General features: G+C 42.0%; 1 protein-coding gene across 1 annotated transcript in view; it reads right to left on the bottom strand.

The window, feature by feature from the left end:
- gbe1a (glucan (1,4-alpha-), branching enzyme 1a) overlaps positions 1 to 18,660 on the bottom strand; it is a 126,657-nt gene extending 107,997 nt beyond the window's left edge. The window contains exons 1-3 of the mRNA XM_066651597.1: positions 18,650 to 18,660; positions 13,459 to 13,628; positions 4,488 to 4,603 (exon numbers count right to left, since the gene is read on the bottom strand). Coding sequence (XP_066507694.1) covers positions 4,488 to 4,603; positions 13,459 to 13,628; positions 18,650 to 18,660 — 297 coding nt within the window. The remainder of the gene's footprint in view (positions 1 to 4,487; positions 4,604 to 13,458; positions 13,629 to 18,649) is intronic.
- Positions 18,661 to 20,007: the final 1,347 nt, after the last annotated feature.

A 20,007-nucleotide genomic window follows, 5' to 3' on the forward strand; every position in this document is an offset into this window, starting at 1 on the left:
TAGAGACCATTAGCGTATACACACACAAACACCCATACACACAACTCTTTCCATCTCTTACAGATTCTTGGGCCACAGCAGGGCTCAAACCTTGCTGCCATTTCTCAGACATGTCACATCTTCAGCTTAAAAAAAAAGTCTGTTCAAAATTGACGGGAGTAAACAGTTAACACTCGGTTTTGTTGACGTTGAGATACACCGTGTCCAAAGGTTTAGTAAATGCAGCGATCTCAGCTACTTTAAGATGCACTCACTGTAGAAACAGACACAACAAGTAAACACACCACCCAGAAGCATGACATTAAATGGGATGCTCTTGAGCAGCTGCACCAGCCCAGAGATATCGTACTCAATGCCAAGTGTTGACCACAGGGGTACAAAGTCCGACAACAGTGGACCTTCATACTCTAAATTGGCAGGTCTCCATTCATACCTTTGGAATGAGTAGCAGGGGTGTCTGTGATCCAAAACTAATGGTTGAGTTTAATGCAGAGAAATTATTGTTTACTTTTATTGCATGTTTACTTTTATTCACACTATCCCCACAAGCTTTCATGGCTGAATTCCATCAGATCCTCAGATGTATTACTGCAGGAAAGAAGAAGAAATTCTTTGATTTAAGAAGAAATATTGAATGAATGTCTGGTTATACAGTGTACAACATTGTGAGAAGGTTAAATATGACATTTGAAGTCTGTTGACATCTCTGACAGGTGTTTTATAGAAGTGTATTTGCGTTTACACACAAAAGTCAAAACTCAAATCTCCTCTAAAAGCAACACAAAGCAGATTTGCGAGGTACCCATCTACTTAAAAGCACAGAAACAAGATGGAGGTATCACTCACACTGTCATCAAGCCTATAAACAAGTGCTTCCAGAAACAGACCATCTGCTGCCTCATTCACCAAACTGCTCAAAATTCAGGAGAAAAGGTCAAACGCCTCCGTCTTCCAGTAATATTCACTACAGGAGGGAACATGAACTTGCTGCTCTTTTCTTTCTCTCACCTAGTCTTAACTATGACTGATGAGGTCATGGGGTTTGATCCCCAGCTGAGACTACTGCCACTGCGCCCTTGAGCAGCCACTTAGCCCCTAGCTGTTTCAGAGGGGAAGCATCCCCGCAGTTGGTTAAGAACGCATCAGCGAAAATGTCTACATTTAAATGCATTTTTAAACATGACAGCAGTGTTCTTGTACAGATGCGTTCCACCATCAATCAACGCCTCCTGACAGAATGAGGTTCTGCAAAGGGTCGGGAGAATGAAGAACAGCTCTAGCTGTGTTTCCATACACTCTATAAGCAAATTACAAGCAATACAATTAACTTGCAAACGATAAAATTGACGCTTTTTGGCACAGGAGTTTGCTTGCCTTCAAATCCTCAAAGATACTGTAACTACCTTTGGCTTCTGACATCTGTTACATTGAGAAAAGAAGAGATTATGCTTAATTTCTTTGTTTGTTTTCTGTAAATGCTTCATCTTCTTTAGGGTTGCAGTGGGTTTGGAGTCTACCGAGAATCACTGGGTGCCAGGCAGGAACACACCCTGGACAGTGTGCCAATCAATCACAGGGCACCACACACAGTGGAAAATTTCAAGCACAAGTTTACACCTGTGGACACTTTTGCACCGATTGCTTTTGGACTGTGGAGGGAAACCAGCGCCGTAGGAGAAAACCCATGCAGACACAGGGAGAACACACCACAGGGTTGTGGGTTCAAGGCCCACTCCGGGTGACTGTCTGTGAGGAGTGTGGTGTGTTCTCCCTGTGTCCGCGTGGGCTTCCTCCAGGTGCTCCGGTTTCCTCCCACTGTCCAAAAACACACGTTGTACGATGGAATGGCGACTCCAAAGTGTCCATAGGTGTGAATGTGTGAGTGGCTGTGTGTGCACCCAATGATTCTGGGCAGGCTCTGGACCCAACATGACCCTGAATTCAATAAGCGGTTACAGACAATGAATGAATTAATGAATTCTGATTTATTAATGAGTTCTTTTGTCTGTTAGTTAGTTATACTCTCGTTGCCAGAGCTGAAAATTGTAGAGAATCTCTGGAGAATCAGATCTGGAGAAATCCCAGAGTTGTCCTTTCACATATGTGACGCACAGCGGGGAATTTTCAGCATCTTTCATCAAGTTTTATAAACATTCCTAAAATATTCATTTTTATTTCTATGGCCTATATCTGCAAACCTTTAGATGTGTTTTAAATGTTTCACGAAGAACTTCTTCAGCTAATGATTTAGGAGGATGCTACAGTGGATCCGCCATCGTGAGAGTGTGTGTCTGAGTGTGTGGCCGTGGAGAAGCACAGCTGATGCAGCACTAATACAATTAGAGCAGCCTCCGGTATCCAGCTGAGACACAATACTGGCCTATAGAAGGCTGCTACGGCAAGCTGAGTAGGACACACAGACAAACGCCAAGTGCAGCAAATGGAGACCTGTTGGGCACTCGTGTTCCCATCTGTCTCAATCCCTCCATCAACCCCAAATTAACCCTCACCGCCAAGTCAAGCTGCTCCACCACCCAAAACTGACCACCCAGGCCAGCCAACAGTCCGCAGTCGTCAGAGAGAGGTGAGGAGAGGGTGCATTCTGCTAGCAGCCCTCAATTAAACCACAAAAATCAGGCATTTTAATCCATTCAAATTCTGTCCCACAGGTGTTCAGGGCTTTTTCAAACTCATTTGTAGAAATTAGGATCAATAAACTATAAACAGAAAGCAACAGGGTTGACTTAAAACACAAGACAATACAGAAATGCTCAGTGTTAACACACTTTAACACAACACCGGACACGAATACTGAGTGTTACCTCATTTTTTCTGCACAAACTCTCAGTTCAACTGACCATACAGGAGCACTTTGTAGTTCAACAACTACAGACTGTAGTACATCTGTTGCTCTGCATACTTTGTTTGCACCTTCATCTTGTCCTTCAAAAAGTCAGGACCCACACAGGACCACCACAGAGCAGGTATGATATGGCTGGTGGAACATTCTCAGCGCTAGCAACAAAAGACCAACAAGGTAGGAGTGTCTAATAAAATGGACAGTGAGGACACAGGGTTTAAGAACTCCAGCATCACTCTGATCCACTCTTAGAAATGCCCTGCATGACTGACTGAACAGAATGAAAACCGAATCCCGCCATAGGATATAAAGTCATTCCACTCTGTATTTTAAAATAAATTTACTAAATAAATTTAACTGAATACAAACATAATCTAATTCACTTATATAAGCACTAATTTTGCAGGCATGGGAAAGCTTATTAAATTAATTAATGCATATAGCAATTTTCCAAGGCTAAGCTACAAAGTGCTTCATAATAAAATAATTAAAGCAAAACTTTAAATCATAAAATAACCTAGAACATCAAACAGCACAATACAACCCACTCAAAAAGCTAGAGTCCTTAAAACAGCACAAACACTGAAAGCCAAAATGCATTCAGGTGATTCAAAATGTAAGGTTCCATAAGTAGAACCACCTCAGATAGCAGACACATTTAGACCAAACCTGTCTCGCTTTTGGCACTTATGTCTAAATTATGGCCCTGACATGTTTTGTGCCAGACATGAACCAACTGTCATGAGCCGGGCTTGACTGGGGTAACAGCACGTGTTGTGTCAGCCAGATGGTCCACAACATACCTGACTTCTGGCCCATATAAAGTAGACTTGTGTCTGAGTTGAGGTAGTGAGACTCACCTGAGCCAGAGTCTGCAAATGTGTCAAATTTGGGCCAAACATTCTTTGCAATCTGGGTGTACTTCAGCAAGTTTTAGCCAACTGATCATATGAGTATGTCCTTGGTGTTAGCATGATAGCAAATGTATTATTTGTCTGTTTTTAAGTTACCACCTCATTACTACATTTCAGAGTCCAGTCTTAGTGGTTTGGGCTTGATAACTTGTTGAACAAACAGAAAACTCACCGTAATGTGGCAAATCATTGGATATAATGGGATTTTTATATTAATCCTGTACAAATTACAAAATTCCTCAACAGTTTAAAGCAGACATTTGTAGGCAGAGCACAGACAACATCTTTTGTACTTAGGTAAACATGCTACAGAATGTGCATTAGCAGTATTGCATTTTAACATATGCTTCTGGTGGGATTTTTCTTGGCATTTTCAAGACAGCAAATGCCATTTTCAATAGCTACAAAAGATGCTTTCAGTTTTGACATAAAAGAATAATATTCCTTATAGGATTATTTGCTTGAGTGCACACGTATGTCTGTAGCGGACGACTTTGCATAAAGACTTGGGTTGGCTTTGCTTGTCAAATGGATTCTATATAAACAGTGAGAATGAGTTGGGTTTTGCATAATGAGCTGGTGCTCTGGGGCTGGCATGAGTGCACTATGCCAATAATATGGCCAATTCTGATCAAGAGAAGGTGAACAGGAGCGTATTCTTAAATGTATATTAGTAGGGAACGTTGAAGGCTGCGTTTATGATTGGAAAGTACCTTCAGTTTGCTCAGGTGAGGGATGGCTGGGGATCCATCTGCTCTGGGAGGAAGGAACAGCTCCCATTTTCCAAAAGGCTTAGTAGTGAAGGGATGGGACAGCTTCTCCCATGCATCTGTCAGACAGAAGAGACAGGTTTTTGGATGCAGATGGGAATGTGGAGTTCATTAACACAAAGGTGAAACTCAAAGTTAACCAAAAATGTTAAAGAAAGTACAAATAAAACCACTATTACACTGACACAGTAAGCAATCAGACAGAAACAAAATAGATGTGGGCTGTAGCTAGAGGAACAAACCCAACCAAAAAAGCAGATGAGAGAGCGAAAACTGGGACACAGCATAAGGAAGGAACCGAACGTGACAGGTGCACAATGTTTCAATTCAATTTGGCTAGCTCAGGTCCTTAGAAATTTGAGTGGATACTGTAAAACACTGCCCAAACCATTTGGATTTGATCATATCTAGAACTACTCAAACTGAATAGCAATTAGCATCATTTCTAAAACGTACTGATTTAAATGTTCATGCTAACTGCTATTATCCAAGCTCTCAGTACAATATAGATTTTAAAATACTTTTTTTTTTTAAACAGTAGCTACTGTTTTTAATATACATGCTCCCTTCTGTGCAAATAGAGCTCTAACTTGACGCTCACAGGCAGAAGTATATCTAACACCGTGTCTCTATCAGACAAACTCACCGCTGACTCATCTACTGCCTGCAAAAGGGAAAAAAAATAGATTAAAAAAACGCACTGTGTGACCTCTTCTTTAAGCCGAGGCAGAGTGACACGCGTTTGTCACGGATCATTTTCCCCGTTCTGCTCTCTGTGCCTCCAAGGATTTGCCTTTGCATTACACCGGGAGACGAGAGAGAGGAGAGGAAACAGAAGGAAATGCATTAATAAGGGAGCGGAGATCAGTGCATTATGCTTTCCAAGCGACAACTCATTGACAAAAGGATCTAACCATCTCTCTCCCTCTCCCCCTCTCTCTCTTGCTCTCTGAAATTGAAACTGAATAATATGAGCTGTGTCAAAACGCAATTCCGTGCCGAATTGGAAGTTGGGATTTCCTTTGGCACAGCCTCTGGCTCTTGGAAGAAGATAATTAAAAAAGGGAGAGGGGATAAATAGAAAAAGGAGGCAGAAGAAGCTGGGGGGTAGAGGGAGGGCCAGCTGGTAATAAGGATGTAAGGGCTGCGGTGCTCAGCTGGAAGAGAGATGTTCAGATGGGGTTACATCCAGGGCCGAGTGGGGGGATAAAGGGAAGACACACACAGACACAAATAAATAAATATTGATCCACAGTTCTCTCCCATGAGACACATTTGACCTTTTCACCTGACCTGACTGTATGAGTTCAATAACATAAAGCAACTATGTGAGAACCCACCTACAATGAGCAATGCAAACAATATCCCAATAAACAATAGTGTGTGTGTGTGTGTGTAATGTTTACAAACAGTTAAAGCACCAAATATGTGCAATTTCTCCATTAATTCCCTTGATTCCAGAAGAAACATAGGAGTGTCCATAAAACTGGACATAGGCTTCTTGTCCACTGCAGGGCCGAACAGTTCTGAGCACAGAGGGTAACCAAGACATGACTTTCCACACAGACAGAGTTTGACACAGAATGCAAACAAACCATGCTGAGAAAACCGGTCTCGGTTAGATAACCATACTCAGGACCACCCACTGTTGGTGCTCAAAAGTTATTCTGCAACACAACTTGTTTACAGTTGAGTAAAAAGTACAATCTTTCCCTATACTTTGTAAAATGTCTGTTATATGACATGTTATTAGTTATAACACACCTTGACCATACACATCCTCCTGTTGGCCACGTATCCCCAACTACATATCCCTGCAGGCCGGAGACCAGCAAGTGGGCGGGACATACACAGGAAGTAGGAGGATACCAGCAAGTCAGAGGTTATGGTTAGCGATAAGTTTACAGTTAGCTTGTCCCTCCAACTTGAGTGTAGTCTGTGCTACGTTGCGCAAGAAAAAAATGACAATCCAAAAAACTCATAGTTCTCCATTTATTTAGCATGCTAACTTGCATAATTATTACAGGCTCATTTAGCAATAGAAAAGAAACCGTAACCAGGCTAACCAGTCCACAACGGCTGGGAATGGTACAGAACGAACTTAAGAACCATTTGTCCCTGTGCTGTTTTAAAAAATAGAAGGAAAACTAAACACACATACACACTGCATTGTTCCTTATAACGTCAACATAAATGGGTGGGACTAACAGCAGTAGAGTAATAGCTGGAAACACATAATGTGCTCTAGTTTTTGTGACATAGAAGGAAAAATAATGTCCAGAAAAATATATGCATCTCAAAAATGGTAACTTTACTGTAGAAGGCTAAAAATTCTTAAATTTGAATGGAGGTTAATACTAAAGGAGGTTATTCCATTTGGGTTTGGAACATCCTTGTTGGTCCATTCATCCTGAAATAATAAACAAAGGGTTAAGACTATGTAGAAACTAAAAATGCAGACAATAAGTCAGATATATGTTTTTCTTTGAGCAGAAATGATATTCAGTTTTCCACGATATACAGTGATGCCATTCTCATTCCTAGTCTCACTTGTGCGGTCACACTCCCTCACGCTTTATTGTCTCGCTGGGTTCTTCTCTCTCACCCTCCATCTCTCTGGGTGTTACTGCTGTAGCAGTGGCTCATGCCACGTCTCGGGAAGCTCTCAATTAGCTCACAGAGGAGTGCTGAAGCTGGCCAACGGCATGCTGCACTTTCCGAGCGGACCCTGGCTAATCGCCTGGCTTTACCCCAACTCCCTGAAGATCCACACAAATGCAGCCTGGGAAAGAACAGCTTTCTTGTGCTGGGCAGAGACTAAAGGGAGAAACTGAGGCCTGTGGAGGGGCAACGGCTGCTGCAGGCAGCCCTAAACCTCTGGGACTGAGACTATTGAGTGTGTGGAGGGGTGGTGGAGTACCACAGCAGAGGGAATGAGTGTGTATGTGTGTGTGTGTGTATGTGTTTATAGTAAGTGCTGTAGTCTCCACTGAAAAGACCTCAGCTAAAAAGGGTGGAGCAGAGGGCTTTGTGTCCAGTCCTGTGCTGATAGAGCACTCAGTGGATGACTGCTTGAGGTCAAGGAGCTCCAGGGGGCAGCGGTGAATCTATTTGACTTCTGTTAGGTCACTTTAATACAAAGTGGACCAACAAGGAGGGTGTGTCTTACAGAGTGGCCTTTGAGTGGACACCGTGCTTAAAACTCCAGCAGCACTGTTGAGTCTGATCCACTCTTAGGACCATTGGAGAACTTTAACAGACTTTAACAGATGGACTACTCTGTAATTGTAGAACTACAAGTTGCTCCTATAGTCAGTGGAGCTGATAAAATGGACAAGGTAGAACCAAGGAGGTGGATTTAATGCCGTGGCTGATCGATGTATGTACTTTTGTAACTGCTCTGACATGACTGAACAAGCTTAAAAGAGCACTGGCAATAAAGAAAAACACTTCAAAGTAAAGTGTGATATTAATTTCAGATGATATTTGCTTTGTATTTCTTATGAATGATAAGAATTGTGGCATTTTTTCATCTTTATTTTTTTTTTTGGCCCGTGTAATCGCACCCTACTTTCCTGCTACATCCTGCATCGGCTTTGAACTGAAACATCATCACTGAAAGGCTTAGCCCATCAAACAGATGTTTATCCCTGAAAATCTCCACTACAAGGCAGAAAATAAACACACTCTCTGAATTTTTACACACATACACAAAAAAAAATGTTCATATTTATAATGCATTGAATTCAGTATTGTGACCCACAATGAAATTAATAACAAAGAAGGAACAGCTCTCATTTGGTTGAATTTGATTTTTGCCAGTGGTGTATGCAGATGTCTCAGTCTGGCAACCATTGCAACAAAAGAACCCATTTGTGGATGGAGAATGGATAGGTAAAAGCCACTGTCCACAGATTTTAAAGTTACATTAATCATATAAGGGTGGCACAGTGGTGCAGCAGGTAGTGTCGCAGTCACACAGCTCCAGGGGCCTGGAGGTTGTGGGTTTGATTCCTGCTCCGGGTGACTGTCTGTGAGGAGTTGGTGTGTTCTCCCCGTGTCCACGTGGGTTTCCTCCAGGTGCTCCGGTTTCCTCCCACAGTCCAAAAACACACGTTGCAGGTGGATTGGTGACTCAAAAAGTGTCCGTGAGTGAATGTGTGAGTGTGTGTGTTGCCCTGTGAAGGACTGGCGCCCCCTCCAGGGTGTATTCCTGCCTTGCGCCCAATGATTCCAGGTAGGCTCTGGACCCACCGCAACCCTGAACTGGATAAGCGGTTACATATAATGAATGATTACTCATATAAGCATATACCCATATTACACTCTACGTAGAAATGCCATTAAAAATATAATAATGACTTATGAATTGTGGCCTAGCTTCAAATTCTTGCAGGTACACATCACAATTCAAGCCTACTGTACACGCAGGAGGCTTCCCTGGACTTCTCCCAAGCATCAAGGTCCTGAGAGAGCTCTGAATATGCTCACTTCTGGATATTGCAGGTAATCACCATTATCAACTATACTGAAGTATCCATCCATCCATCCATTATCTGTAACCGCTTATCCAATTTAGGGTCGCGGGGGGTCCAGAGCCTACCTGGAATCATCGGGCGCAAGGCGGGAATACACCCTGGAGGGGTCGCCAGTCCTTCACAGGGCAACACAGACACACACACATTCACTCACACACTCACACCTACGGACACTTTCGAGTCGCCAATCCACCTGCAACGTGTGTTTTTGGACTGTGGGAGGAAACCGGAGCACCCGGAGGAAACCCACGCGGACACGGGGAGAACACTATACTGAAGTAGATTATTATTATTAAGTTTATAGGAATATTGACATAACCTCCTTACTTCAAAGATTCTTACATCGGTGCTGTAATGATCAGTACACCAGAGCATAATGGCAGACATTGTCTATGAAACTTTTGGTGTGTTCTCCCTGTGTCTGTGTGGGTTTCCTCCACGTCCTTTGGTTTCTTCTCACAACCCAAAAACAAATGTTGATGATTGGATTAGATCTAAGTGTTTAAGTGAGGGTGAGTGTGTCCCTGTGATGGACTGGTGCCCTGTCTAAGGTGTGTTCCTGCCCTGTGCCCAGTAATTCACCGTGACCCTGAATACGTTGAAATGAATTACAGAAATGAATGAATTAAACAGTGTGAGTTTGAGTGTCTAGTTTCAGCTCCCCTTAGTTCCTGTCAAAAATGCATAATAAAAGCATTCCTTTGTGGCTGAATTAATGACATGTTGCTTTTATCCACTCATGGTCAGTGGTACTAGAGCTAAAGCATCTGTGTTCTAGCTAACGCTAAAGCTTCAGCCTCTATGTTCTCAAGGACACCATATTATAAAGAAACATGGCAAAATCCAATTACTTTCTGATACCTGTTTGTTACTATTGAAATGATTAACTAAGAATATACATTTAATTTTTGAATAAAATAATATGGACATTATTGGATAGCAATTTGAGCAGATGATATTGATATGTGCTGAGCATATGTTCTGGCCACAAAAACAACCATACATTTGTAGATCACTTGTTCAGTACAAGAATTGAAAAAACAATGGTTGTGTCTTCATTGAAATTCGCTACTAGTATCATACCTGGAGCAACAAGTATCAAAGGGTATCATGTAAACAGGGTAAACACAGGGAGAGAAAGACTCGCAGGGAGAGGGGAACAATGAAATATTCAATGGTGAAAGAAAACAGACGATTCAAACGAAAGGCTAGCAGGATTCCCTCTGAGCACACTTTATGTTGTATACTGTTTGGAAAGAGGCTTGAGGTGAGAACAGGAGATTGCAGTATCATGCTTTTTATCCAGCCGCTCTCTCCCTACCCCCTCCCTTTCTGTCTCTCTCCTCCTCTGTGTTACAGCAGGACTGCAGGGCTGCTGGAAGGAGAAGCACAGCAAAGCATGCAAACGTCATTAGATCAAAGCTGCTCTGTGTGATGGTGCTCTGCGCATCGTATCCACCCACGCATGTGCGTGTCACACACACACACGGGTGCAAATGAGGCTTAAATAAGGTTCAATTTGTTTACACACACAGTGATTGAGGTCAATTGAAAACTTCCGCCAACTAAAAAAAAAAAAAAAAAAAATTCTATACACGCACACACACGAAGTACTGTGCAGAAGTCTTAGGCACCTAAGGTAATTATATATCTTGAAGCTAATGCCTTCTCAGTAAGCGTGGTGCTTGTATAAAGTTATATATAATCAAAGTAAATACAAACCAATATTAATATAAAACAAGTAATAAATATAAAATACATTTTTTCTTTAAAGTAGTAGGTGTGAGTGAGTATGAAGAACAATGTTTTGCTCACATTCTCCTTAATTGTATGCATTTGTTAAATCAACAGCACGCATTATTTAAAATCATTATTTATTCACCAGTAAAACTAGGTATTGGATGATAACCTCAAATAACGAGGAGAGATTTGGAAATAATTAAACCAACACATTCACACACAGAGTATCACACTCACTGGAATAATGATATTTGGTTTTATTCTAATATTGGGAATTATTTGTTGTTTTTTTAGCAAATAAACACTTACTGTTCAGATAAATAGCTTTTTATATACAGTACTGTGCAAAAGCTTTAGGCACATGCAACAATTTGGGAAAGTAAATATGACTTCAAAAATAATGGAATTAATTCTTTATTACTTGAAAGAAAAATACAACAGTATGCAGTAAACATTAATAAACAAAACAAAGTCAGTACTATATGTGACAACCATGTGCTTTTCTTTTTTTTCTTGAATTTTAGTCCTAGGTATATTATATACAGTTTTATAAAGAAAATAGATGGTAGGTGTTACTGAGTGTCTTATAGAATCTGCCACAGTTCTTTAAAGAAGTTGTATTGTTAGTGTAATTACCCCAAGTTCCGGCCACTTTAAAGTACTTCTATTTATTTACAGTTAGCTAAGATTTCCAATATTGTACTTATTCACTCAAATCAACATTTTTCAGGAGTCAAATATGTGTAGATTAATGTCCAAGACTTACTTGACTTTGAAAGAAAATATGTTTTTAGATAAAAAACGCTTTTGTTTAAGTAAGTGTCAATACTGCTAAGATTATTGGTGCCCCCAAACTTAGGCCACCTCCCCTGCTTTTGACAGTCAAATGAGAGAGATGCTACCACATCCAGTGGTTTTGAGAGGTTCACAATGAGATTACATTTGTTCTGTGTTAGTATCCGTACTCTACATGTAAGGATTACAATGGCAGTAGATTTTCCCCTCAGAGAAAAGGAAGCTAACCGGTAAGCTATGCTAACTTTTACACTGAGGGAAATATCTGTCGCGAAATGGAAATGTGTTGTGTTCTACATGCAGTTTTGCACACAAAGAATTACAACACTGTTAGAGATACTTAAATATTGTTTAGATGTGTGATTTCTTGCAAGACTGATGTTTAAATGCCCTACTAAGACTTGAACGTATGTTTTATTGTTTTACCCAATGCGATTGGCGAAGAGAGAGAGAGCGGAATTGCACCATATACGGCAGTGGCCAGAATTAGGGGACGGCCGGAGTTAGGGGAAAGACTGATACATTTCTTTTTTCATGAAAAACTCAGTAGCCTGCATTATGTTTTTTTTTCTTTTTTTTTTTAATTGAATGTAACCTCAGTTTTAATAAGCTGCTTTCTTTACATACATACAATTATTATTTTTGTGACATTGTTATTATTGGTAAAGTAAAGCAATATATATATTAGTGTGCGTGTGTGTGTGTGTGTGTGTGTGTGTGTGTGTGTGTGTGTGTCAGGATCGCGGAGGGGACTGACGGAGGCGGACCCACACGCTACAACACAGACTTTTATTTAACAACAAAATAACAAAACAAAGAAACAAAACAAACACAAACGGACTCGAGGGCAAACACGAAGTGAGGAAACAACAAGACTAGGAATTTAAACAAAAACGAAATGATTTGGAATGGGAACAACATGAAACAAAACGACTTAGGAAACACAATGAAACGAAACGACATGACTAGGAAACACAACAACTTGACTCGGAGTAGGAAGGAAGCAACACGACATGACTAGGAATAAGAAAGAATCAACACGACATGACTGAGAAAGACACAAAACGAATGACCGATACACAGAAGTGACACCAGGGAGCTTAAATACATGAAGAGACGAGACACACCTGAAACAGATAACGAGGACGGCAGACAAGGAGGCGGAACAAAGGCAGGACAAGGGCAGAGACAAGGACAATAACAGACAGAGCCATGTGCAGAGAGAGAACATGGCGGGGAAAACAGGCATGACAGGACAAGGGCGTGACAGTGTGTGTGTGGTGGGTGAGACTCATCTAAGACCCCCCAAAAAAGTTTGAGTGATCAGTTTGAGACAAATCAAATATCAAATCACCCCTTACACGTAATTGTAAATATTACAATATATTTTCCACAGTCATGACTGGAAGAATTTTGTAATAAATTTAGACCTGTGGATGAACTCAATCATCTTGGAGTTAACTGTAAGGACTGTAAGACAAGTTCACTGAAACACACACTTTATTGGTTACCCATTTTCCTTGATAAAATTAGTGCTACCAAGGCTACCATGCTGCACTTAAAAAGGTTCAAGAAGATCTGACTTACCACACCTTACCCCCTCTCACTTTCAAGCTTTGCACAAGACAGAGCCCCATATCTCCTGTATGCAATCAAATTGACTGTGGCCTAAAACCAGAGGCACTTCCCTTGGTACATTAGGTGCACGTTATATGTTCAAAGGTCCTAATATCACCAGGTTACAGTCAAAGACAAGACCAGGTGTACACTGGGATTCAGTGAGTGTATAATGTAAGCAGCTGTAGTGGAAGGTGATTTGGCAGAGGTGTATGAGTACTTACTAAAATCTCCAGTCAGGAAGAGAGCATGGGCACCAGGAGCCCACTCCCTTAAGAGCAGCACACCTCCAGACAGGCTCTGCACCCCGTACGACTGGTAGCACAGAGTGAACTGATCAAAGCCCCCCTCTGCCTCCTCCAGCAGAGCAAGACGCTCTTCAAACAGCCTGTACCTAGAGAGAGAGAGAGAGAGAGAGAGAGAGAGAGAGAGAGTGGGTTAAGCTCTCTTCCTGCCTGTATTCCAAACAGTCGTGCTGGGGGTAGAGAAGAGGGGCTACACGAAACATCTCCTTTCATAATGTATTCACTGCTACTCCAACAGAACTCCACATAGCTCCTTTCAGAGCATGCCCACAGCCAGCCCTTCTCCTGGAGGAGAACACTCCACCAGTGTTCACTTTTTTTTTGCCTAAGAGTGACAGAGAAACTAGCAGCTCCTCCAACAGCCAGCGCTACTTTTCAGACTATCACTAATATTGTACAGCTCAACACGCTTGAAGGAGGATGCTAACTGCCCAGTTACTCTGTTAAAAGACACCCATCTTATTGAATGATGGAGGAGGGGTAGGGGGTGGTGTCATTCATCCTTCCCTAAAAGAACAAGGGCAAGGGCATACCAAGGACGAGAGAGAGAGAGAGAGAGAGAGAGAGAGAGAGAGAGAGAGAGAACAAAGACAATTAAAATATGGAGTGGATGATTTTGAGAGTGTGTTTATAAAACAGCTTTTCACTATAACATTTGTTGTCATATTTAAGAAGCACCTTTAAAACCTGGAAATCAGCACTTCCTTGTGCCTTCCTGGAAGTGTGCACTTTGATGATGTTGTCGAAGAGTGAGCAAAAGGGACGTGAGGGTTTAAGTGTTCAGAGCGTCTCGCAACCTTCCTGTGTTTAAACGGCTTCCAGCCAAACTGGGCTTTACTTTTCAGCGTTAAGATAATTATTTTAATATAAATTATTGTTAAGATAATTTATTATAATATGAATATTTGGAGGCGGTGACCCACAATCATTTAACTTTCTGCTCCTTCACAAAACAACAATCATCTCTGGGGCGGCACGGTGGTGCAGCAGGTAGTGTTGCAGTCACACAGCTCCAGGGGCCTGGAGGTTGTGAGTTTGAGTCCCGCTCCGGGCGACTGTCTGTGAGGAGTTGGTGTGTTCTCCCTGTGTCCGCGAGGGTTTCCTCCGGGTGCTCCGGTTTCCTCCCACAGTGACCGTGTGTGTGTTGCTTTGTGAAGGACTGGCGCCCCCTCCAGGGTGTATTCCTGCCTTGCACCCAATGATATAGTATAACAAGGAACTTTAGTTTAGTTTAGTACCCCGATGTCCTGTGTACAGGATAGAACTAATTTTTAATCTCCTCAAACATATTTTAAATTGACAGAGACTTTTATTCTGGAAAACAACATAATACAAATATTGACAACAACAACTATGAGAGATATAATAATCAGTACACTTAATATAAAATGATTATGCTGAAAATGTTGACACTGTGCTATTTACTTTAAAAAGAATAACAAAACAAACTAATAAATGAAAAATGAGTAAATTGGACTGTAAATGGAGAAGTGCTAAAATGTGACATTTTGTCTAAAATTCTGTTTAGTCGCCAGTACAAAACACCAATGGACCTCCATCTTTGCCCTCAGTGGATCAACAGTGGTCCGCCGTCTCCTTGTTAACAGGGACAGGGCTTTTCTCTAGGGTGACCAGACGTCCTCTTTTGCCTGGACATGTCCTCTTTTTTAGACTTAAAAAGATGTTTTGTAAAAAAGATTTTGTTTTTCTAGAGTTTAAATAGAATTTAGAGAAGCGTTTAGTTCACAAACTAGTCCCGCCCTCCCCTACTCCGATTGGTTCGCTTGAGTGAGAAGGGGGCGTGGTGAAGGAGCCTAAAATCTTCGGATTGGACGGTCTGACTGTAGAGCTACCGTTATTGGTCGATAATCTTTTCTGTAAACATTTAATTGGTCAGTCTGCACGTCAATAGTCCTTGTTTACGTCAGGCAAAGCTCATGTACCCCTACTTGATCTAGTCACCTATATCTGGTCACCCTACTTTTCTCATAACTTCAGGATTTTAAAACATGACTCAAACCTCATGGGTCTTAAAACAAGGTTATAGTCACAATTAAATGGTTAATGTTTCTCCGTTTTCCGGCAGGGTTTGTTATTGGTTTCTACGAAGAACGTCACAGGCTCTCCGCGGTCACACATACATTGTCCAGCCTATAAACAAAGACCACGAGAGATCAATTAAGCAACAAGTCAAGCTAAACACTGCTCAAAAGCTAAAGAAAACTGCACAGAGGGACTGTGGCTAAAGCTATCACCACCCCCTCACGGCTCGACACCTATCAGCTTTCATTGGAAGGAAAATGAACGGCTCCGGAGCGCGTTTGGCAGCGGCTCTTCACTGGAAAGCTAAAAAGGGCCGCGCGGGTTTGTGCTGACAGCGGCAAGTAAAGTGATGATGTGGGCCTTTGGCTGGTGTGTGTTTTCAGGTTGGGCAGAAAAGAGGGCACCATTTCAATGTCAGCCTTCATCAGAGGAGAGAAACTGATTAAGCGTGGTTCATTTGGTCTTTCTGATAAAATTTGCTCAGCCTGCTTTTCAAACCAGCGTCACAATTTTTTTTTGCATTCGAGGGATGAGGGGAAAAACGTGGAAAAAAAGCAAAACATTCCTAATGAAATCTCACTGGTGGCGTGACATTTGCGGAGTATCTTTGCTGTGAAACACTGTCTCTTCATCTTGTTGCTCGTTGAGCTGAGAAATGAGCAGCGCGCCGCTCCTCCTGTGTGCGGCTAATTGAAGTGTCTGTCTGTAATGGACTAATATCAGAACTCATTCTGTCACACACTCCCTCCGCAGTAACACTACAGACTTCACGCTCTGATTCTACTATTACCACACCACGCCCAGAGAGAGAGAGAGAGAGAGAGAAATTAAAAAGAGTTACAGAGGAAAAGGGAGAGATGGAAAGGCAGAAATGGAAATTAGGAGAGAGAAGAACTGTGGAAGAGAAGTCAGGGTGAGAGAAAAGAGAGCGTGGAATAGAAGTGGAGGATGAAAAGGAATGTGAAAGAATAAGAAGAGAAATCGAGAGGCATCTACATTTGGAAAAATGGCATAAAGACAGTGAAGGAAAGAGGAAAAAGAGATAAAGGGTGAAAGAGAAAAATGAGAGGGTACAAAAAGAGTGAAGTGAAAGATAGAGATAAAGAGCTGACAAATTCACGTCAACCATTTCAAGCAGACTTCACAAAGGGTCACTTCTTTAATCTGCTGTGTTACAAAAGAACAAGACACTGTTTACCTGCCAGAAGCTTTACATTCTCTCATTCACCCACTCACTCCCCTAACCCCCTACACACACACACCTCTCTCTCCCTTCATCCTTTGTCTTAGAGAAACAGGTAATTCACAGTCTTTCAGACAAATTCAGATGTTGTCTTAACAAAAGACTGAGGCTGCCATGGTGCCAAGCTCATTCATCTAATTCACACGGAGTAGATAACTGGGCCAAAAGAGCGGCGGATGAAACTGTCATTGCTTGAATGTATACAGAACTTACAGCACGCCCACTCATAGAGCGTGGCATCGAATATAAATACAACTCTCTCTCTCTCTCTCTCTCTCTCTCTCTCTCTCTCTCTCTCTATGGCAGTGATAAGAGTAATTACTGAAGGGAGCAGCTCATTGGGGCTCGGCTGAGAGCTTAAAGAGCTCATTAAAGCCTGAACAACAGGGCGAGATGGGCGCTGTCAAGTGCCCTCTCAAAAACGCTGTTCTTAATCAAAAGATGTGCCAATGACATGGAGCGAGAGACAGAGAGAAAGAGAGAGAGAGAGAGAAGGAGAGAGGGAGAATGGGAGAGAGAGGTGGTGTTGGGAAGAGAGGGAGTTGGGGGGAGGGGGGCATAACACAAACCTAATAAGTATAACAAGAGAGAGAGAGAGGAAAAGGGAAGAAAGATATTGAAGGGAAAGTGAGTGAGAGAGAGAAGAAAAGGAGAAAGTCAGATTGAAGAGAAAGTGAGAGAGAGGAAAATGGGAGAAAGACAGATTGAAGGGAAAGAGAGAGAGAGAGAGAGAGAGAGAGAGAGAGAGGATGGTAAGGGGGAAAAGAGACAAGAGAGTAGGGAAAATGGAGAGATTGAAAGAAAGAATGGGCAAGAGTGAAATTGAAAAGAAGATAGAGAAAGGGAAGAAAAAATCAGACTAGGGGGCAGAGGAGGAAGAGAAGGGACAGAAAGAGAAAAAAAGAGAGAGACAAAGTAGAGGGGGCACAGAAGAGGCAGAACGAGAGAGCGAAAGAGTGTGAGAGAACACAAACATAATCATCCCTAACAGACAGCCCATCCAATTTAACCATGTGACAATTTACACTTCCACACACGTCGTCTCATATTAATGTTAAAGCAAGGAGTAGGAAAAAAAAGAATGCCACATCATGTCAAGATGTTAGAGAAAAACAGGAAACAACTCCAAACAAGAAGGAGGGACGAAAACATTCAATCAAAACCAGAGGTTATTCCATAGCACTGAGTGCTTTCGGAAAACAACTTCACAAGATCCAGGGTTTCTTCCTCCAAGCTCTGAGTCAGCACAGAGGGGCTTTAGGAGAGAGAATATGACCCCTGTGGTGTACAGGGATCAGCTTAATCAAGCTCAGAGTTGACTGCTGCTCCATCCACTTCTCTAGCTTTTAGAGGGGCAACTGAGGCCTGTCCATGCCCCCCTACAGTGGACTATGCAGGGGAGAAATTGCTGTTCAGGAAAACAGCCTGGCTGCCCCAATACTGGATGCCACTCACAACAACCTCCACCCTGACTAGGTTTATATGTAAAATAAAATATAAAACACTCAGTTAATTCTGTAACTTTAAGGTGCATGCATTGCAAACAGAGGTTGTATAGCATCCACAGAAGACCATGAGCCTCCCACTACAGCAGAAACTCCTCCCAGTACAACAGAAACTCCTCCCATTGCTGCAGAAACTCCTCCCAGTATAACAGAAACTTCTCCCGCTACAACAAAACAAAATGCTTAATAGCAACTTGGACATACACTACTATGAATTTCAAGGCACCAACCATCGTCAGCACCGCACGGGAAGAGTCTGAATGGAGAGCCACTTAACAAGCAGATTTGCATATTTTGTCCGGATTTCAGTGGGACTAACCTGAGACGCATGACTACAAACTGCACATGGCTAAAATCTTATCAGGATACAATCCAGATACCAGTCACATGAAGTGACCAGGTCTAAACCGTGTCCTAGATGAGAAAGACGACTGATGGTTAATGCCTATTTTAGCCACAAGGGGCACTTTAACAGTGTCTCTTCTCTTTCTTGAAAAATGCACTGAAGAGACTAAGGCTGAGCTTCACTCACGTCCCCTTCACAGCTAAAAGTACACAAAAATACAAATGCCCTTTTACTCTTTAATCATACCACATTGTTTTCTCATTATGTTACTGTGGCCTCAGCCCATGGAGGCTCTGTGGAGGGGGGCTCACTAAAGCCTCACCATTCCAACCTCCTCTTTTCCAAAATATTTATTAACAACAGTTCCATTACACTGATCAGTTCTTTACACAATCTTAAATTAACACACCTGATTCAGTTCATCAAGCCCCAGCAGCATCTCAGTGTAAGAATCAGGTGGGTATGATTAGAGCTGCAATAAAACTCTGCAGGAGAATCTCCAGGAGCAAAACAAATTAAGAGTCAGTTAACTGTACACTACTGCTCCAGAGGTTTAGTCAAAGTATGGCACTCTCTGGGAAATGGCCTCATGTTACTGTCTTTGAACTTGCATTATCAGCCATCTGCAATATGCATGTATAAAACATTTAGTTTTCCCATTCCTATTGCTGCAGAAGTGCTCATACATGCGGTAACTGTATGTTTATTTCACTATAACCATATTCTGCTGAGCACCAGTTGCTCAATGACTCTTACACTGCAGCTGACCGTGACTAATTTTGCTGTTACCACATGCAGAATCTGAATCTGAAGAATAGTGGGGCAGGAAGTCCAATCCTCTGGTTAAGCAAAGTTTAGGGTCAACCGCCATCTTAAAATTACAGTTACACGCTGGTGCCTCTGTTCCACCTTTGATGACTACAATTCGCTGCATCTATTCCAACACATCATCTCTGAACCACCTTTAATCCACATTAACCACCTAAAGAGTACAGCATTTACAGTCTGATGCATCATTCAACCTTAAACAATGCAGCACCTACAGTGTGGTGCTCACCTGGCTGAACAATTTAAGGTGGGATGACAAATTAAATATTTTGTAAAAATGATGGTGGTGCGTTTTTTTTTAATTTTTAATCTACCAGAAACAGGGAATTAAACTTCAAACACTTGAATTGGACTAGAAATATTCTGACTTGAATGTGTGAGTGTGTTTCACCCTGTGAAAAACTGGTGCCCCCTCCAGGTTTTTATTCCTGCCTTGCGACCAGTGACTCTAGGTAGGCTCCGGACCCTCCACGACCCTGAACAGGATAAGCTGTTACAGACAA

The sequence above is a fragment of the Hoplias malabaricus genome, chromosome 18 (genome assembly GCF_029633855.1).
Source record: "Hoplias malabaricus isolate fHopMal1 chromosome 18, fHopMal1.hap1, whole genome shotgun sequence".
Lineage (NCBI taxonomy): Eukaryota > Metazoa > Chordata > Actinopteri > Characiformes > Erythrinidae > Hoplias > Hoplias malabaricus.